Source organism: Nerophis ophidion, linkage group LG12, assembly GCF_033978795.1.
Source record: "Nerophis ophidion isolate RoL-2023_Sa linkage group LG12, RoL_Noph_v1.0, whole genome shotgun sequence".
NCBI lineage: Eukaryota > Metazoa > Chordata > Actinopteri > Syngnathiformes > Syngnathidae > Nerophis > Nerophis ophidion.
This window is the reverse complement of record NC_084622.1, coordinates 63265747-63288616: the sequence shown is the minus strand read 5'-3', so window position 1 is coordinate 63288616 and position 22870 is coordinate 63265747. Positions and strand designations below refer to the sequence as shown.

General features: G+C 43.2%; 1 protein-coding gene across 6 annotated transcripts in view; it reads right to left on the bottom strand.

The window, feature by feature from the left end:
- The window catches only part of fgd4a (FYVE, RhoGEF and PH domain containing 4a), a 195781-nt gene that overhangs the window by 138329 nt on the left and 34582 nt on the right, over positions 1 to 22870 (bottom strand). The window contains exon 1 of one of the 6 annotated variants that reach the window (XM_061917961.1): positions 7624 to 7675. The exons of the other annotated variants lie outside the window; for them this stretch is intronic. Coding sequence (XP_061773945.1) covers positions 7624 to 7660 — 37 coding nt within the window. The 5' untranslated portion in view covers positions 7661 to 7675. Of the gene's footprint in view, positions 1 to 7623; positions 7676 to 22870 lie in introns of those variants that run through there. 6 annotated transcript variants of the gene reach the window in all.

Below are 22870 nucleotides of genomic sequence, written 5' to 3'. Positions count from 1 at the left end.
GTCCAGTCCATAGTGGATCTAACATAATAGTGAGAGTCCAGTCCATTGTGGATCTAACATAATAGTGAGAGTCCAGTCCATAGTGGATCTAACATAAAAGTGAGAGTCAAGTCCATGGTGGATCTAACATAATAGTGAGAGTCCAGTCCATAGTGGATCGAACATAATAGTCAGAGTCCAGTCCATAGTGGATCTAACATAATAGTGAGAGTCCAGTCCATAGTGGATCTAACATAATAGTGAGTGTCCAGTCCATAGTGGATCTAACATAATAGTGAGTGTCAAGTCCATAGTGGATCTAACATAATAGTGAGAGTCCAGTCCATAGTGGATCTAACATAATAGTGAGAGTCCAGTCCATAGTGGATCTAACATAATAGTGAGAGTCCAGTCCATTGTGGATCTAACATAATAGTGAGAGTCCAGTCCATAGTGGATCTAACATAATAGTGAGAGTCCAGTCCATAGTGGATCTAACATAATAGTGAAAGTCCAGTCCATAGTGGATCTAACATAATAGTGAGAGTCCAGTCCATAGTGGATCTAACATAATAGTGAAAGTCCAGTCCATAGTGGATCTAACATAATAGTGTGAGAGTTCAGTCCATAGTGGACATAACATAATAGTGAGAGTCCAGTCCATAGTGGATCTAACATAATAGGGAGAGTCCAGTCCATAGTGGATCTAACATAATAGTGAGTGTCAAGTCCATTGTGGATCTAACATAATCGTGAGAGTCCAGTCCATAGTGGATCTAACATAATAGTGAGAGTCCTGTCCATAGTGGATCTAACATAATAGTGAGAGTCCAGTCCATATTGGATCTAACATAATAGTGAGAGTCCAGTCCATAGTGGATCTAACATAATAGTGAGAGTCCAGTCCATAGTGGATCTAACATAATAGTGAGAGTCCTGTCCATAGTGGATCTAACATAATAGTGAGAGTCCAGTCCATATTGGATCTAACATAATAGTGAGAGTCCAGTCCATAGTGGATCTAACATAATAGTGAGAGTCCAGTCCATAGTGGATCTAACATAATAGTGGGAGTCAAGTCCATAGTGGATCTAACATAATATTGTGAGTGTCCAGTCCATAGTGGATCTAACATAATAGTGAGAGTCCAGTCCATACTGGATCTAACATAATAGTGAGAGTCCAGTCCATAGTGGATCCAACATAATAGTGAGAGTCCAGTCCATAGTGGATCTAACATAATAGTGAGAGTCCAGTCCATAGTGGATTTAACATAATAGTGAGAGTCCAGTCCATAGTGGATCTAACATAATAGTGAGAGTCCAGTCCATAGTGGATCTAACATAATAGTGTGAGAGTCCAGTCCATAGAGGATCTAACATAATAGTGAGAGTCAAGTCCATAGTGGATCTAACATAATAGTGAGAGTCCAGTCCATAGTGGATCTAACATAATAGTGAGAGTCCAGTCCATAGTGGATCTAACATAATAGTGAGTGTCCAGTCCATAGTGGATCTAACATAATAGTGAGAGTCCAGTCCATAGTGGATCTAACATAATAGTGAGAGTCCGGTCCATAGTGGATCCAACATAATAGTGAGAGTCAAGTCCATAGTGGATCTAACATAATAGTGTGAGAGTCCAGTCCATAGTGGATCTATCATAATAGTGAGAGTCCAGTCCATAGTGGATCTAACATAATAGTGAGAGTCAAGTCCATAGTGGATCTAACATTATAGTGAGAGTCAAGTCCATAGTGGATCTAATATAATAATGAGAGTCCAGTCCATAGTGGATCTAACATAATAGTGAGAGTCCAGTCCATAGTGGATCTAACATAATAGTGAGTGTCAAGTCCATAGTGGCTCTAACATAATAGTGAGAGTCCAGTCCATAGTGGATCTAACATAATAGTGAGAGTCCAGTCCATAGTGGATCTAACATAATAGTGAGAGTCCAGTCCATAGTGGATCTAACATAATAGTGAGAGTCCAGTCCATAGTGGATCTAACATAATAGTGAGAGTCCAGTCCATAGTAGATCTAACATTATAGTGAGAGTCAAGTCCATGGTGAGGTCAGCAGGAGACCATCCCAATGTGTGTAGGTGTTAATGCTGTGCAACTAGACAGTAGTTATGTGGCTGTTCTGTAGCAAAAATGATGAAATTAAGAATCCTACAACACATGTCGACATTAAAGGAGTGATGTCTCAGGTAAACTACCACTACACATTTTTTTGTCGACCAAAAGCTGACCTTGTACAGTATATCAATATTGACTTAAGCAACCATCTTAACCTACAAGAAGAACACAGTGGACTTGATGAATTAGTCCACATAGGTTGTCAACATAAACGGTACCTACTAAAAAGTAGCATAAGTATATGTGAGTAAGGAAGTCCAGGCTGGTCCACCAATAGTAGTAACAACCTGAACAGCAAAGTGGGGTTGCCATGGTAAGGACTAACCTGCTGTTAATGACTTTCTAGCTACAGGCGGACTTAATGTACAAACCCCGTTTCCATATGAGTTGGGAAATTGTGTTAGATGTAAATATAAACAGAATACAATGATTTGCTAATCATTTTCAACCCATATTCAGTTGAATATGCTACAAAGACAACATATTTGATGTTCAAACTGATAAACATTGTTTTTGTTGTTGCAAATAATCATTAACTTTAGAATTTGATGCCAGCAACACGTGACAAAGAAGTTGGGAAATGTGCCAATAAATACTGATAAAGTTGAGGAATGCTCATCAAACACTTATATGGAACATCCCACAGGTGTGCTGGCTAATTGGGAACAGGTGGGTGGCATGATTGGGTATAAAAGCAGCTTCCAGGTAATGCTAAGTAATTCACAAACAAGGATGGGGTGAGGGTCACCACTTTGTAAGCAAATTGTCGAACAGTTTTAGAACAACATTTCTCAACGAGCTATTGCAAGGAATTTAGGGATTTTACCATCTACGGTCCGTAAAGTCATCAAAAGGTTCAGAGAATCTGGAGAAATCACTGCACGCAAGCGATGATATTACGGACTTTTGATCCCTCAGGTGGTACTGCATCAAAAACCGACATCAGTGTATAAAGGATATCACCACATGGGCTCAGGAACACTTCATAAAAACATTGTCAGTAACTACAGTTGGTCGCTACATCTGTAAGTGCAAGTTAAAACTCTACTATGCAAAGCCAAACCCATTTATCAACAATATCCTGAAACGCTGCCTGGCTTGGCTGGGCCCGAGCTCATCTAAGATGGACTGATGTAAAGTGGAAAGGTGTTCTTTGGTCTGACGAGTCCACATTTCACATTATATTTGGAAACAGAGGATGTGGTGTCCTCCAGAAAATAGAGGAAAATAACCATCCGGATTGTTATAGGCGCAAAGTTCAAAAGTCAGCATGTGTGATGGTATGGGGGTGTATTAGTGCCCTAGACATGGGTAACTTACACATCTGTGAAGGCACCATTATGCTGAAAGGTCCATACAGGTTTCGGAGCAACATATGTTGTCATCCAAGCAACGTTATCATGGACGCCCCTGCTTATTTCAGCAAGACAAGTGTTACAACAGCGTAGCTTCGTAAAAAAATAATGTGGGTACCTTCCTGGCCCGCGTGCAGTCCAGACCTGTCACCCATGGAAAATGTGTGGCGCATTATGAAGCGTAAAATACGAAAGCAAAGACTGTTGAACGACTGAAGCTCTACATAAAACAAGAATGGGAAATAATCCCACTTTCGAAGCTTCAACAATTATTTTCCTCAGTTCCCAAACGTTTATTGAGTGTTGTTAAAAGAAAAGGTGATGTAACACAGTGGTGAACATGCCCTTTCCCAACTACTTTGGCATGTGTTGCAGCCATGAAATTCTAAGGTAATTATTATTTGCAAAAAAAAATAAAAGTTTATGTGTTTGAACATCAAATATCTTCTCTTTGTAGTGCATTCAATTGAATATGGGTTGAAAATGATTTGCAAATCATTGTATTCCGTTTATATTTACATCTAACACATATTCCCAACTCATATGAAAACAGGGTTTGTATATTCTATTAACCGAAGGTGACATTATCTGGTTTCTAACTCCATCTTGTCCAACCACACTTCACGTGACACCTCCTGGTGGAAGAAGGTGTCACACAGAATCAGCATTTCTGCTTGGTGCCGGGGGGAGGGGGGGCACAGCCGAAAGACAAAACGCCTGCACAAACGAGAGGACAAAACAGCAACTTGACTCTCTGCCAAACCAGCAGCCAGTTCCTGTGCTCTCGGCATGATGCAGCAATTTTGACTTTAATCTTTACGTTAAGGAGGGGAAGGAGAAAATCAACTAATTAAAGTTGAGATAATTAATCAAATAAAAGGACGACAAGTTGTAATTAAAAATAACGTGATGAGAGATTACAGACACACAGATGGCTGCTAAATCATCAGCTCAACTTGCATGCAAATGAAGATTTACTGCAATAGGGCTCTTTGCACTTCCTCCTTTTAGTTTCACATTAGAGAACGTGTTCTCTTTTTAATATGCGCACACTTCACACTTCTCACCGTGTTTTCCTGCACAAACCATGACTATTTCCTCAGTGAACACAGCGAGGAGGCAACGAGCAGAACATGTTGTGGCTCATTAAAATCACAAACTTGCATGCAAGCCAACATATGTTGTTCATTAAAGACGAGCCATTATGTCGACATATGGCTTTTTGTCGCAATGACGTGTAAGACTGTACGGCCTTCGGATCAAAGCTGTTGTGGAAAAAAAAAAAACCCTGTCACGGCAAGAAAACGTGTAGTCTCCATGCAGTTTATAGCTGTGCCGATAAAAGCCTCCCTCTAATGATAAATCAGAACCCCCAGGTGTTGTTTTGGATTTGTTGCAATTTGAGCCACAGGGAACCGCCTCAGTAAGGCACCTTGTTATAGAAGGGCTGCATATAAGATGGTGTACACAGTGTACATTCAACAATGTGCAGCAATGACGGTGCAGTGTGAAAGGAATGCAATCTATGTATCAGCAAAATCTAGTAAAAGTAGTGATATCAATCGTCCTGTCCCCTTAGCAGAAAAACAGCCCCAAAGCATGATGTTTCCACCCCCATGCTTCACAGTAGGTGTGGTGTTCTTGGGATGCAACTCAGCATTCTTCTTCCTCCAAACAGGACAAGTTTAAAAGCATTACTAAAACGGCCTTCTTTCATCTCCGTAATATCGCTAAAATTCGCTCCATTTTGTCCACTAAAGACGCTGAGATCATTATCCATGCGTTTGTTACGTCTCGTCTCGATTACTGTAACGTATTATTTTCGGGTCTCCCCATGTCTAGCATTAAAAGATTACAGTTGGTACAAAATGCGGCTGCTAGACTTTTGACAAGAACAAGAAAGTTTGATCACATTACACCTGTACTGTATATACCTTTATATACATATATACATACATATATACCTATACTGTATATACCTTTATATACATATATACATACATATATAACTATACTGGCTCACCTGCACTGGCTTCCTGTGCACTTAAGATGTGACTTTAAGGTTTTACTACTTACGTATAAAATACTACACGGTCTAGCTCCATCCTATCTTGCCGATTGTATTGTACCTTATGTCCCGGCAAGAAATCTGCGTTCAAAAGACTCCGGCTTATTAGTGATTCCTAGAGCCCAAAAAAAGTCTGCGGGCTATAGAGCGTTTTCCGTTCGGGCTCCAGTACTCTGGAATGCCCTCCCGGTAACAGTTCGAGATGCCACCTCAGTAGAAGCATTTAAGTCTCACCTTAAAACTCATCTGTATACTCTAGCCTTTAAATAGACCTTTTTAGACCAGTTGATCTGCCGCTTCTTTTCTTTCTCCTATGTCCCCCCCTCCCTTGTGGAGGGGGTCCGGTCCGATGACCATGGATGAAGTACTGGCTGTCCAGAGTCGAGACCCAGGATGGACTGCTCGTCGGGACCCAGGATGGACCGCTCGCCTGTATCGGTTGGGGACGTCTCTACGCTGCTGATCCGCTTGAGATGGTTTCCTGTGGACAGGACTCTCGCTGCTGTCTTGGATCCGCTTGAACTGAACTCTCGCGGCTGTGTTGGAGCCACTATGGATTGAACTTTCACAGTATCATGTTAGACCCGCTCGACATCCATTGCTTTCGGTCCCCTAGAGGGTGGGGGGGTTGCCCACATCTGAGGTCCTCTCCAAGGTTTCTCATAGTCAGCATTGTCACTGGCGTCCCACTGGATGTGAATTCTCCCTGCCCACTGGATGTGAATTCTCCCTGCCCACTGGGTGTGAGTTTTCCTTGCCCTTTTGTGGGTTCTTCCGAGGATGTTGTAGTCGTAATGATTTGTGCAGTCCTTTGAGACATTTGTGATTTGGGGCTATATAAATAAACATTGATTGATTGATTGAAGTTGAAATTACAGTGGGGCAAAAAAGTATTTAGTCAGCCAGCGATTGTGCAAGTTCTCCCACTTCAAATGATGACAGAGGTCTGTAATTTTCATCATAGGTACACTTCAACTGTGAGAGACAGAACGTGAGAAAAAAATCCGGGAATTCACATTGTAGGAATTTTAAAGAATTTATTTGTAAACTGTGGTGGAAAATAAGTATTTGGTCAACCATTCAAAGCTCTCACTGATGGAAGGAGGTTTTGGCTCAAAATCTCACGATACATGGCCTCATTCATTCTTTCCTTAACATGGATCAATCGTCCTGTCCCCTTAGCAGAAAAACGGCCCCAAAGCATGATGTTTCCACCCCCATGCTTCACAGTAGGTTTGGTGTTCTTGGGATGCAACTCAGTATTCTTCTTCCTCCAAACACGACGAGTGGAAATTATACCAAAATGGATACATGGATGATACAGCAGAGGATCGGGAGAATGTCATGTGGTCAGATGAAACCAAAATAGAACATTTTGGTATAAACTCAACTCGTCATGTTTGGAGAAATAAGAATATTGAGTTGCATCCCAAGAACACCACACCTACTGTGAAGCATGGGGGTGGAAACATCATGCTTTGGGGCTGTTTTTCTGCTAAGGGGACAGGACGATTGATCCGTGTTAAGGAAAGAATGAATGGGGCCATGTATCGTGAGATTTTGAGCCAAAACCTCCTTCCATCAGTGAGAGCTTTGAATGGTTGACCAAATACTTACTTTCCTCCATAATTTACAAATAAATTCTTTAAAATTCCTCCAATGTGAATTCCTGGATTTTTTTTTTCACATTCTGTCTCTCACAGTTGAAGTGTACCTATGATGAAAATTACAGACCTCTGTCATCATTTGAAGTGGGAGAACTTGCACAATCGCTGGCTGACTAAATACCTTTTTGCCCCACTGTAGCTTTCCAGCTTGGTCCACCAGCAAGTCAGCGTATTACCAACCTCAGCATTCTTATTTAAAATGACATACATCACTTCTCTGACATTCTCTTCTGGCAAAACCTTCAAAAACATTGTTTTATTTCTTTATGAGATTATACGTAGCATCTATTTTTTTTGGCACAGCTGATGAGAAGGTGACTTTACATCAGTTTTGTCTAAACTCCCCTCAGAAAAAGCAGGCTACAGTGAACACAGACAAACCCACGTACACACAAACACACAAACACTCACCCTTGCATATTTTCCCACAGCTCAAAGTAGACGACATCGGCTGATTACTCCATTAAAGGCGAACACAAGTGAAATGAACAACAGTAGCCTCTCCCGTGCACGGATGGAAGGCTGTTAGCGGCTGAGAGTCTCCTCCACTAACACCTTAAAGCACATACAGACTGCTGTGTGCTGTGTGCTCCTCCCTTCATTAACCATCAGCCTCAGCAAAAGGATGTCTCACCCCCGTCTACCCGAGGTCCTCCGGTTTATCGGGCACATGGTACCAGTGTTAGGAGAAGGAAGCACTTACCTGAGTGGAGCTTGTGTCCAGTTGCACAAGTCAGTGAGAAAAATACATCCCCACCGTGCCTCCCTAATAAAGGTTCCTCCACATCTCTTGCAAAGCCGGTGGCAGGTTCAGGCTGCCGGTGAACCGCCGCCCGGCTGCGTTGGTCGCATCCTCCTTTCCTTCCGTCACTCCCTTCTCTCACTTGCCGGCTCAGTGACACACTGACTCACCCTTCTGCTCAATCTCTCCTCTTGCTCTCCCAATTCTCTAACCCTCTCTCTCTTGTTTTATGCTTCCCGCAATGCTCTGCCTTCCTCGCCACGGCGACGGAAGATAATCACATTCCAGCGGAGATGGGGCATATGGTGGGGGAGCGCCACTCAGCCAACAAGTAGACTAAAGCCCCCTCTGTGTTTGTGTGTCGCTTGGACAATCAGTCCCATTGTTTAGGTTGAGGGGAGGGTCAGTGCGATGGGAGGAAGCCAATGGCCGCATATTGCAAAGATGATGTGAAGCCCCACGCTGAACGACCCCCCCTCCCGAGGGAAGGCGAGGGTCGTCTGACAAAAGAGAGGGATGGTAAAGAATTGATGGATTTCAGGACTGGGCAATATTTTGACTCGGGGGCCAAATATAGAGAAAAAAATGTGTCTGGGGGCCTTTGTATCTATTTTTGGGGGAAAACTTATATAAAACCTCACAATAAAGTCTGATTGAATGTTAAAAAAAAAGTCTGTTTGTGCAGCCCTTTGAGACACTAGTGATTTAGGGCTATATAAGTAAACATTGATTGATTGATTGATTGATACTCTGGAATGCCCTCCCGGTAACAGTTCGAGATGCCACCTCAGTAGAAGCATTTAAGTCTCACCTTAAAACTCATTTGTATACTCTAGCCTTTAAATAGACTCCCTTTTTAGACCAGTTGATCTGCCGTTTCTTTTCTTTTTCTTCTATGTCCCACTCTCCCTTGTGGAGGGGGTCCGGTCCGATCCGGTGGCCATGTACTGCTCGCCTGTGTATCGGCTGGGGACATCTCTGCGCTGCTGATCCGCCTCCGCTTGGGATGGTTTCCTGCTGGCTCCGCTGTGGACGGGACTCTCGCTGCTGTGTTGGATCCGCTTTGGACTGGACTCTCGCGACTGTGTTGGATCCATTATGGATTGAACTTTCACAGTATCATGTTGGACCCGCTCGACATCCATTGCTTTCCTCCTCTCCAAGGTTCTCATAGTCATCATTGTCACCGACGTCCCACTGGGTGTGAGTTTTTCCTTGCCCTTATGTGGGCCTACCGAAGATGTCGTAGTGGTTTGTGCAGCCCTTTGAGACACTAGTGATTTAGGGCTATATAAGTAAACATTGATTGATTGATTGATTGATACTCTGGAATGCCCTCCCGGTAACAGTTCGAGATGCCACCTCAGTAGAAGCATTTAAGTCTCACCTTAAAACTCATTTGTATACTCTAGCCTTTAAATAGACTCCCTTTTTAGACCAGTTGATCTGCCGTTTCTTTTCTTTTTCTTCTATGTCCCACTCTCCCTTGTGTTGGGGGTCCGGTCCGATCCGGTAGCCTATCCTTTTGTGGGTTCTTCCGAGGATGTTGTAGTCGTAATGATTTGTGCAGTCCTTTGAGACATTTGTGATTTGGGGCTATATAAATAAACATTGATTGATTGAAAGACATAAAAAGGGCAAAACCATTAACAATCCGAGTCACGGATCGTGACACCATGTTAATTTATAAATGTTTTAGAATGTTTTTTTTTCTTAAATTCAAATTGAGTAATCCGTTCCTTTTTACTTCACGTTAATGTGATGTCATGATAATACTAACCGTCCAGAGTTTACCCGGGTAATCATTACCGTTGATGTGCATGAAGTACAAATTCCCGCAGCTTCTAATAAAAAGAGTAACTTGTGAAGTGAATTATATTTATATAGCGCTTTTCTCTAGTGACTCAAAGCGCTTTACATAGTGAAACCCAATATCTAAGTTACATTTAAACCAGTGTGGGTGGCACTGGGAGCAGGTGGGTAAAGTGTCTTGCCCAAGGACACAACGGCAGTGACTAGGATGGCGGAAGCGGGGATCGAACCTGCAACCCTCAAGTTGCTGGCACGGCCGCTCTACCAACCGAGCTATGCCACCAACTTCTCTTCCAACCTGTAACAACGCATGCTCATGGCGATTATGGAGGCTGGCAAAGTTATCGAGTTCATTTTTATTCATAGTTTGATTAAATGACTTCTCAAATATCGGCCCAGGTCTAGATTAAACAAAAAGGCGGAGTAAAAACACTAAAATCGTTTCACTAATCCACGTTCTTCCACACAAAGTCGCCCAAAAAAAGTTCCTGGAATATAAGAAATAAACAAGTTGTCCTCAATATTAATGTAATGGCGGCTGAAAATTACGAATATAATTTTTTAGAAACGCCTCAACTGTGTTCAACCAATCAGTGTTTGTCAGCCCAAACTGTCCCTCAAAGGTTGCTGGGAACATTTCAAAAGTCCCTTGTAGCCACTTGTGACCAAATAAGTTACTTTTGTAGCTTTTTCTTTACACGGAACACAAAAGGGCATTTCATTTACCAGGGTAAATAGGAAAGTTCCTGTAAAAGTTGGAATAAGGCCTTATGGACACAAAGACATGCTCGTCAAATTTGCATAGGCATTTGCAAAAAGTTAGGGAAAAACATAAAAAAAAACAAAGATAACATCTAAACTGCTTATCAAATTTTTCTTAAGTTTCTTTTCAGAGTTTTTGTTAATGGACAGAACCAGCTGTTTGTACTTATAAATAGGGGAGGGGCCTACAGCGGTACCCGTTGCACGGTGAGAAGAGCAATGCCTGCTTGTTATGTCAGAGTTTGCAAAAGTCTCTTCAGTAAGTTTTTGGCAATAGTCGGTTATTTGAAAAAAAAAAGTTTCTAGGGCAGTTTGATTATCAATCAATCAATCAATCAATCAATGTTTACTTATATAGCCCTAAATCACTAGTGTCTCAAAGGGCTGCACAAACCACCACGACATCCTCGGTAGGCCCACATAAGGGCAAGGAAAACTCACACCCAGTGGGACGTCGGTGACAATGATGACTATGAGAACCTTGGAGAGGAGGAAAGCAATGGATGTCGAGCGGGTCTAACATGATACTGTGAAAGTTCAATCCATAATGGATCCAACACAGTCGCGAGAGTCCAGTCCAAAGCGGATTCAACACAGCAGCGAGAGTCCCGTTCACAGCGGAGCCAGCAGGAAACCATCCCAAGCGGAGGCGGATCAGCAGCGCAGAGATGTCCCCAGCCGATACACAGGCAAGCAGTACATGGCCACCGGATCGGACCGGACCCCTTCCACAAGGGAGAGTGGGACATAGAAGAAAAAGAAAAGAAACGGCAGATCAACTGGTCTAAAAAGGGAGTCTATTTAAAGGCTAGAGTATACAAATGAGTTTTAAGGTGAGACTTAAATGCTTCTACTGAGGTGGCATCTCGAACTGTTACCGGGAGGGCATTCCAGAGTACTGGAGCCCGAACGGAAAACGCTCTATAGCCCGCAGACTTTTTTGGGGCTTTGGGAATCACTAATAAGCCGGAGTCCTTTGAACGCAGATTTCTTGCCGGGACATATGGTACAATACAATCGGCAAGATAGGATGGAGCTAGACCGTGTAGTATTTTATACGTAAGTAGTAAAACCTTAAAGTCACATCTTAAGTGCACAGGAAGCCAGTGCAGGTGAGCCAGTACAGGTATATATGTATGTATATATGTATATAAAGGTATATACAGTACAGCTATATATGTATGTATATATGTATATAAAGGTATATACAGTACAGGCGTAATGTGATCAAACTTTCTTGTTCTTGTCAAAAGTCTAGCAGCCGCATTTTGTACCAACTGTAATCTTTTAATGCTAGACATGGGGAGACCCGAAAATAATACGTTACAGTAATCGAGACGAGACGTAACAAACGCATGGATAATGATCTCGGCGTCTTTAGTGGACAGAATGGAGCGAATTTTAGCGATATTACGGAGATGAAAGAAGGCCGTTTTAGTAACGCTTTTAATGTGTGCCTCAAAGGAGAGAGTTGGGTCGAAGATAATACCCAGATTCTTTACCGTGTCGCCTTGTTTAATTGTTTGGTTGTCAAATGTTATGTTATTACTCGCTAAATATAACGAAAAAGTTGTTGAATTGGCAACACTGATCCTTCCTGCTCCACCCTTCATTCTCTGGCAGAGCAGGTGTGTTACAATGTGTTAATCAGCAAGGGCGGACCAGGTAGTGCCAAATCTATTTGTGGCTGTCCAAATTTTATGTAGTGGGTCACCATATATAAACGAATGAATGAGAAACACACACACACACACACACACACACACACACACACACACACATACTGTTTGAGTTCATGCAGGCCTTTTTACAATACACTTTATTTATTGACCGGAAGAGTACTAACTGCATCCAGATTTTAACATTGTCCAAAGAGTGATGAGTTTCATGTGTGTGTGTGTGTGTGTGTGTGTGTGTGTGTGTGTGTGTGTGTGTGTGTGTAAACTACAGACAGGACATGGTTATTATACAGAGAAAATAAACAGTTACAAGTACCACAGGTGAGGTCATAGGTCACATCACAGCGCCGTACATACACATACATGCTTGCAATCACTAAAAGGTGTGAATATCCTGCCATGGCAAACATAGCAAGCGGCTTTAGGTCGAAAGGTTAAACACGTCATACATTATTTTAACTCATTATTTTTATTTATTTATACAGTGCTATGTTGAATCTACAATGAAGTGCTAATTTTACTGTGTTGCGATTGCGACACGAGTCATTCTTTAAATTGCTGACACATGCAACAATTGCAGTGGCCTTACTGTGGTAATCTGTGCAAAACAACAACAAAAACATGTGATGACTGCAAATCAAACCTGAGCAGGATGACTCATTGTCTCAAATGGAACACTGAACATGGCTAATGGGTTTGTTTACATCCAGAAAGTAATAGGCTGATATAGAAAACCTTTTCACCATCATGCTGAAGCACACACGTCAAGCCACTTCTATTATTTGACGCATGCACAATACAAAACAAAAAGGTAATGCAGCCTTCTATTTTATGTATGAAGAACAATTTGGAGCGGTAATCATGTGTGCATCTCCAATTTAACATACACACATTGATTTTCGTACACCCCATCCATCCATCCATCTTCTTCCGCTCATCCGAGGTCGGGTCGCGGGGGCAGCAGCCTAAGCAGGGAAGCCCAGACTTCCCTCTCCCCAGCCACTTCGTCTAGCTCTTCCCGGGGGATCCCGAGGCGTTCCCAGGACAGCCGGGAGACAGTCTTCCCAACGTCATCCCTGTGGCCTCCTACCGGTTGGACGTGCCCTAAACACCTCCCTAGGGAGGCGTTCGGGTGGCATCCTGACCAGATGCCCGAACCACCTCATCTGGCTCCTCTCCATGTGGAGGAGCAGCGGCTTTACTTTGAGTTCCTCCCGGATGGCAGAGCTTCTCACCCTAAGGGAGAGACCTGGAAACTCATTTCGGCCGCTTGTACCCGTGATCTTATCCTTTCGGTCATGACCCAAAGCTCATGACCATAGGTGAGGATGGGAACGTAGATCGACCGGTAAATTGAGAGCTTTGCCTTCCGGCTCAGCTCCTTCTTCACCACAACGGATCAATACAACGTCCGCATTACTGAAGACGCCGCACCGATCCGCCTGTCGATCTCACCATCCACTCTTCCCCCACTCGTGAACAAGACTCCTAGGTACTTGAACTCCTCCACTTGGGGCAGGGTCTCCTCCCCAACCCGGAGATGGCATTCCACCCTTTTCCGGGCGATTTTCGTACACCCCACTTTTTTGTCAAAAGTGTAAAATATATATATTTTCAAGAGGCATGCTTCTTATTGGACAGTGCTGATATTCACTCTTGTTATTCGAGTCCTGCTTTCCGGCATTTATAACACCTAAATGTGCACATTTTCCTGTCTCGCATGCTTTCTGACACCTTTGGTTTACAGCTGGTGTTTCCCTCCCCCTTCGCTACCTCGTCTGTCTCGATAACACCAACATCACTCCCCTCCATTTTTTTTTTCCATCTAGTGCCTGAGGTGATGGGAGGAGGGCAGCAGCGTACCTCCGGGCTATTGCTTACCACGTCTTTAGAAGCATGCGTCGTTAATTAAACCCACACCGGTTAATTTGCATGTACACGCCCAGGTACATTGAGATGTGACATCATGCTCCGGCCATTTTTTCATATCCTATCCAGCTCATTATGAGGGTCAATGATAAATGATTAGCGTTGTCTGACTCTTCACACACCGATACACAAACACACAGGCGGCGGCAGCAGGGAACAGCTGACGGCAGGCAGGAAAGCGGCGCGTCTGGCAAGCATCTGCCCCCGCATCACAGACACACCGGATTGGCTCCTGTGATCAGCCTGGGACACACATGCACCCACGCCCTTCCTGCTGTCAATCTCTACCTAAGCGGCGATAAGCAAGCGCATTCACCCGTTCATTTATTGACAAGGCTTGAAGAGTATCTGGAGATGCTTGGATGCTCTCATCAGCAGCCTTGTCTTTCTCATCCTTCTTGGCAACAATCACCGAGACAAAACAAAAGACGATTCACCACATTTAACGATAGATGCTCAATCATACAGACATCATTCTAATGAACTACTATAAGCCATCCATCCATCCATTTTCTACCGCTTATTCCCTTTCGGGGTCGCGGGGGGCGCTGGCGCCTATCTCAGCTACAATCGGGCGGAAGGCGGGGTACACCCTGGACAAGTCGCCACCTCATCGCAGGGCCAACACAGATAGACAGACAACATTCACACACTAGGGCCAATTTAGTGTTGCCAATCAACCTATCCCCAGGTGCATGTCTTTGGAAGTGGGAGGAAGCCGGAGTACCCGGAGGGAACCCACGCAGTCACGGGGAGAACATGCAAACTCCACACAGAAAGATCCCGAGCCTGGGTTTGAACCCAGGACTGCAGGAACTTCGTATTGTGAGGCAGACGCACTAACCCCTCTGCCACCGTGATGCTCTATATATATATATATATATATATATATATATATATATATATATATATATATATATGTAGGTGTGGGAAAAAAATCACAAGACTACTTCATCTCTACAGATCTGTTTCATGAGGGGTTCCCTCAATCAGGAGATTTTTACCGCCCTACCACGGTATCGAGCACTATTCTCTGGATAATCCAATCAAGACATATATATATATATATATATATATATATATATATACTAAGAGTGTGGGAAAAATCGATTCGTTGTGCGATTCAAAATCCATTCTAATTTTTTTAAAAATGAGATTTATTTATATATTTTTTTATCAATCCAACAAACCATCCATCCATCCATTTTCTACCGCTTATTCCCTTTTGGGGTCGCGGGGGGCGCTGGGGCCTATCTCAGCTACAATTGGGCGGAAGGCGGGGTACACCCTGGACAAGTCACCACCTCATCGCAGGGCCAACACAGATAGACAGACAACATTCACACACTAGGGCCCATTTAGTGTTGCCAATCAAACTATCCCCAGGTGCATGTCTTTGGATGTGGGAGGAGCCTATCCCCAGGTGCATGTCTTTGGAGGTGGGAGGAAGCCGGAGTACCCGGAGGGAACCCACGCACTCACGGGGAGGACATGCAAACTCCACACAGAAAGATCCCGAGCCTGGATTTGAACCCAGGACTGCAGGACCTTCGTATTGTGAGGCAGACAATACGGTTCATTTTCGGTACAGTAAGAAACCAACAAAATATTAATATGTTTTGGTTATTTATTTACCAAATTTGTAAACAATGGCTTTATCCTTTTAACATTGGGAACACAATAATAATTCTGCCCACGTTAAACAACATTCAACTGCCTCAAGTTGTTGCTCGGATTAAATAAAATGACAAAACTTTTCTTCTACATATAAATAGTGCAAACAGTTTAAAGTCAACTCATCATGCTTAATTTATTACAGCATTTGGGAAGCCTGTAGTTGATTTTTGTTATGTAAATGTTACATTTTTTATCATGTGATAGCAGGGACCCTGCCATTCAAAACTAGGCTGCTACATTATTAATGTTTAATGTAACTATAGCTGGAAAAATAGTACAATATCAATAGGAGAAACTATTCATCAATGAACACCATGGAGTTCATGGAGGCTTTATAATGCAGTTGCTTTATTATATCAACTATGACACTTCATGTAACATCATGTCCTTTTTTGCTGCTTCAGCACAGCTCAATCAACACTGTCCGTAACACACCCACACACACCGCAAAATGAGCTAACGTTACGCTAAAAGCTAATTAGCCTTCACCTCAAGCCAGGACTGCAAGTGAGTTTGTTTCTAGAAGGTCAACGGTCTCGTAGTGATTTTAGTAGTATTTGACTGGCAAGTGTGTGGTACGCAGCCTTATGCTCACCTGCCAAACACCTATCTGCTCGATCAGATAGCATAAGAACAAGTATATACATTAGAAGTACATTTGAGTTGTTTATAATCCGGGGAGACGGGATGTGAATGGATGTGGCATAGAAAGAGAATGAGTTAAGACCTTTGATAGATCGGAATCTGGGTTTAACGTGCTAGGTTGTCTATTACCATTGTTGGTATATTCATTATTCCTACATTATTGATACAAATTATTGTTACGGTGTAATAATTATTGTTACCAGTGGTAATGCCACTATGATACACCATTTGAATTATAATCCCTGAACAAAGTAACAGTGAAACTCATGTGAATAATCACGGAATGGAGAACTGGGGGTGGGATCAAATAAGTTACCTTCTTCCCACTCCCTTTCAAAACTGGACAATCATGTATTACATACTATACATTACCTTTTGCACGATATTAATTTATTTGTGTTGTCAACTTTGTACTTTTTTTTTGTTATGTTTATTATTATTATTATTTTTATGTCATTGCCTGAAATAAATAAATAAATGAAAACAAAAAAATACAGAAAAATATTGTACGTTCCACTTATGTGCTCCCTGGGCTGCACCCTGGTGCACGATGCAGTAGCTCATCATCTATTTGAATATGTTAAGGTAACGTGTGGAGTTCCCCAGGGTTCGGTCCTTGGCCCTGTACTCTTCAGCATCTACATGCTGCCGCTAGGTGACGTCATACGCAAATACGGTATTAGCTTTCACTGTTATGCTGATGACACCCAACTCTACATGCCCCTAAAGCTGACCAACACGCCGGATTGTAGTCAGTTGGAGGCGTGTCTTAATGAAATTAAACAATGGATGTCCGCTAACTTTTTGCAACTTAATGCCAAAAAAACGGAAATGCTGATTATCGGTCCTGCTAGACACCGACCTCTATTTAATAATACAACTTTAACATTTGACAACCAAATAATAAAACAAGGTGACTCTGTAAAAAATCTGGGTATTATCTTCGACCCAACTCTCTCCTTTGAGTCACACATTAAAAGCGTTACTAAAACAGCCTTCTTTCATCTCCGTAATATCGCTAAAATTCGCTCCATTTTGTCCACTAAAGACGGCGAGATCATTATCCATGCGTTTGTTACGTCTCGTCTCGATTACTGTAACGTATTATTTTCGGGTCTCCCCATGTCTAGCATTAAAAGATTACAGTTGGTACAAAATGCGGCTGCGAGACTTTTGACAAGAACAAGAACATTTGATCATATTACGCCTGTACTGTATATACCTTTATATACATATATACATACATATATACCTGTACTGGCTCACCTGCACTGGCTTCCTGTGCACTTAAGATGTGACTTTAAGGTTTTACTACTTACGTATAAAATACTACACGGTCTAGCTCCATCCTATCTTGCCGATTGTATTGTACCATATGTCCCGGCAAGAAATCTGCGTTCAAAAGACTCCGGCTTATTAGTGATTCCTAGAGCTCAAAAAAAGTCTGCGGGCTATAGAGCGTTTTCCGTTCGGGCTCCAGTACTCTGGAATGCCCTCCCGGTAACAGTTCGAGATGCTACCTCAGTAGAAGCATTTAAGTCTCATCTTAAAACTCATCTGTATACTCTAGCCTTTAAATAGACCTCCTTTTTAGACCAGTTGATCTGCCGCTTCTTTTCTTTCTCCTATGTCCCCCCCTCCCTTGTGGAGGGGGTCCGGTCCGATGACCATGGATGAAGTACTGACTGTCCAGAGTCGAGACCCAGGATGGACCGCTCCTCGGGACCCAGGATGGACCGCTCGCCTGTATCGGTTGGGGACATCTCTACGCTGCTGATCCGCTTGAGATGGTTTCCTGTGGACGGGACTCTCACTGCTGTCTTGGAGCCACTATGGATTGAACTTTCACAGTATCATGTTAGACCCGCTCGACATCCATTGCTTTCGGTCCCCTAGAGGGGGGGGGGTTGCCCACATCTGAGGTCCTCTCCAAGGTTTCTCATAGTCAGCATTGTCACTGGCGTCCCACTGGATGTGAATTCTCCCTGCCCACTGGGTGTGAGTTTTCCTTGCCCTTTTGTGGGTTCTTCCGAGGATGTTGTAGTCGTAATGATTTGTGCAGTCCTTTGAGACATTTGTGATTTGGGGCTATATAAATAAACATTGATTGATTGATTGAAAAAAAAACCTGCCCCCAGGCAGACAACGCAAAACTGAACTAATGGGCCTTCATTCTTTTACGTCAATCATACTTTGACACAATTCACGCACCACTGATGGGGGAGACTGCCCTGAGGCTGCATTAGGACCAATTAGAAGATCACAGGAGGATGAAGAAGATGAGCTTTAAAGCAGAAACATGAAAAAATATATATATATTAGTAATGGCCATTTTTCATCAGTCTTTATGGCTTTGGAGTTATGTTTTCACGCCCTGCAGGACGTCATGGATTCAACTAGCATGCTGAGAACAATCAATACGGCTTTGGAGAGGACCGTGCAGTTAGATTCTTTAATATGTTCGCTTGTGTTGGCTATCCTGAAGGAGGATATAAATAAAACATATTGTCTTGATTCTGTTCATAACTTTTATGGACAGAATTTCTAGGCGCAGCCAAGGCGTTGAGGGGATCCGGTTTGGTGGCCACGGGATTAGGTCTCTGCTTTTTGCAGATGATGTGGTCCTGATGGCTTCATCTGACCGGGATCTTCAGCTCTCACTGGATCGGTTCGCAGCCGAGTGTGAAGCGACCGGAATGAGAATCAGCACCTCCAAGTCCGAGTCCATGGTTCTCGCCCGGAAAAGGGTGGAGTGCCATCTCCGGGTTGGGGAGGAGACCCTGCCCCAAGTGGAGGAGTTCAAGTACCTAGGAGTCTTGTTCACGAGTGAGGGAAGAGTGGATCGTGAGATCGACAGGCGGATCGGTGCGGCGTCTTCAGTAATGCGGACGTTGTATCGATCCGATGTGGTGAAGAAGGAGCTGAGCCGGAAGGCAAAGCTCTCAATTTACCGGTCGATCTACGTTCCCATCCTCACCTATGGTCATGAGCATTGGGTCATGACCGAAAGGATAAGATCACGGGTACAAGCGGCCCAAATGAGTTTGGGTCTCTCCCTTAGAGATAGGGTGAGAAGCTCTGCCATCCGGGAGGAACTCAAAGTAAAGCCGCTGCTCCTCCACATCGAGAGGAGCCAGATGAGGTGGTTCGGGCATCTGGTCAGGATGCCACCCGAACGCCTCCCTAGGGAGGTGTTTAGGGCACGTCCAGCTGGTAGGAGGCCACGGGGAAGACCCAGGACACGTTGGGAAGACTATGTCTCCCGGCTGGTCTGGGAACGCCTCGGGATCCCCCGGGAAGAGCTAGACGAAGTGGCTGGAGAGAGGGAAGTCTGGGCTTCCCTGCTTAGGCTGCTGCCCCCGCGACCCGACCTCGGATAAGCGGAAGATGATGGATGGATGGATATTGTCTTGAAGCTATGCAGGTCCAAAATAGCATCCTAACCCAAAGTAAACATTCTATTTCAAAATAAACCATTTCCAAACCACAAAAGTCTAACAAGAACACCACCATACCATCAAGATCTAACAGAACATAAATATTTTCAAGTGTCTGTAATTTTCTCAATTAAAAATTGCTCCTCGTTCCGGGGAATTGGTCTCCCCTTCTGGCTTGTCACTTCAACATCTTCTTATCCACACTTACTTTGTGTACACACACAACATCAATCCCACAGAAACAACTAACAATTTGAAGTTATTTAGTTGTTGCAATACACAACATTCAATGATAGCTAACGCTCGCTACAAATTGCAATCGATAGCAAACAAAACACAAAGCTAATGTGGGTTTTACGTACATGCTAGGGGTGTAACGGTACGCAAAAATTTCGGTTCGGTACGTACCTCGGTTTAGAGGTCACGGTTCGGTTCATTTTCGGTACAGTAAGAAAACAACAAAATATATATTTTTTGGTTATTTATTTACCAAATTTGTAAACAATGGCATAACATACATAGACACACAAGGTCCATTGCCAGGGTTAAAGTGGTCAACATATATCAAATAAAAACTAAATAAGATAAGGCTCAGAATGGTTTCTTAAAGGGGAACATTATCAGCAGACCTATGTAAGCGTCAATATATACCTTGATGGTGCAGAAAAAAGACCATATATTTTTTTAACCGATTTCCGAACTCTAAATGGGTGAATTTTGGCGAATTAAACGCCTTTCTGTTTATCACTCATGTTGCGATGACGTCAGAACGTGACATCTCCAAGGTAACACACCCGCCATTTTCATTTTCAACACATTACAAACACCGGGTCTCAGCTCTGTTATTTTCCGTTTTGTCGACTATTTTTTGGAACTTTGGAGACATCATGCCTCGTCGGTGTGTTGTCGGAGGGTGTAACAACACTAACAGGGAGGGATTCAAGTTGCACCACTGGCCTGAAGATGCCAAAGTGTCTGCTGCCAGACCCCCATTGAATGTACCAGAGTGTCTCCACATTTTACATGACACAGATATGTATTGATAACCTACAGATGCATTTGCAACTATAAAGTCAACTAAATCACAAAGGTGAGTTTTGTTGATGTTGACTTATGTGCTAATCAGACATATTTGGTCGTGGCGTGACTGCCAGCTAATCGATGCTAACATGCTATGCTAAACGATGCTAACATGCTATTTACCGGCGGTGCTAAAGCAGACATAGCACAGAGATGTATGGATAACCTGCAGATGCATTTGCAACTAGAAAGTCAACTAAATCACAAAGGTGAGTTTTGTTGATGTTGACTGCCAGCTAATCGATGCTAACATGCTACGCTAATCGATGCTAACATGCTATTTACCGGCGGTGCTAAAGCAGACATGGCACAGAGATGTATGGATAACCTGCAGATGCATTTGCAACTATAAAGTCAACTAAATCACAAAGGTGAGTTTTGTTGATGTTGACTGCCAGCTAATCGATGCTAACATGCTACGCTAATCGATGCTAACATGCTATTTACCGGCGGTGCTAAAGCAGACATGGCACAGAGATGTATGGATAACCTGCAGATGCATTTGCAACTATATCACGTTTCCTTCCACCCACATTTAATGCGAAAACAAACACTTACCAATCGACGGATTTAAGTTGCTCCAGTGTCAAGAGATGCGAAAGTCCTGATCGTTTGGTCCGCACATTTTACCGGCGATGCTAACGCAGCTATTCGGCCATGCTATGGCTATGAATAGCGTCAATAGCTATTCGCTCAATAGCTTCAGTTTCTTCTTCAATATTTTCATACTCCAACCATCTGTTTCAATACATGCGTAATCTGTTGAATCGCTTAAGTCGCTGAAATCCGAGTTTGAATCCGAGCTAATGTCACTATATCTTGCTGTGGTATTCCCATTGTTTGTTTACATTGGCAGCACTGTGTGACATCACAGGGAAATGGATAGTCGCATCGCAAATAGCGAAAATCAAGCACTTTAAAGCTTTTTTTAGGGAAATTCGGGGACCGGTAAAATTTTGAAAAAAAATTCAAAAAATACAACAAGCCACTGGGAACTGATTTTTATTGTTTTTAACCCTTTTGAAATTGTGATAATGTTCCCCTTTAACAAAACCTTTCTACATATATTTCTACATTGATTGATTGATTGATTGAGACTTGTATTAGTAGATTGCACAGTACAGTACATGTTCCATACAATTGACCACTGAATGCAAACACCCCAATAAGTTTTTCAATTTGTTTGAGTCGGGGTCCACGTTCATCAACACCCTCCCCCCGGCTAACTTGGCTGCTATAAAAAACATTTGTTATTGCTTCAGCCCTGCCTGACTCGCCGAGGAGAGGCTGCTTCAATGCGGTGAAGACGCTTCAAAGGAGTTAGCATGTTTGACGTATTGGCATAAGCATACCCAACTGCTGCTGAACAATGTCGGCAAACCTCCGTCCTCCATTGTTGTATCGCGCAGCCAAAGTGTTCCCAAACGGGAGATCTTACCAAGACAGGAGGGTCTACTGTACAAGCTCTGGATTTTACAACTTGTACCAGCCCGGTCGCTGCTAGCCTGCCTCGCTCTGCATTGTTTACACAACCTGCGGTGCGCTACCTAATATGTCCATGTGGTAACTCGTTCGATACACCTCCGAACCGAATCCAAACCCCCCGTACCAAAACGGTTCAATACAAATACACAACCCTAGTAGATGCATAGTCACGCTTGCAAACTTACATGCTAAATGCTGTAAGAGGGCAAGATATAATGCTTAAAACACATTGAAAAGTTACTGCCCTCAAGGCATCTATGTAAAGGTTGCAAACAGCCCTTTGAATATCGATTGTTTAAATCAAAATGAGGTGGCGACTTGTCAAGGGTGTACCCCGCCTTCCGCCCGATTGTAGCTGAGATAGGCGCCAGCGCCCCCCGCGACCCCAAAAGGGAATAAGCGGTAGAAAT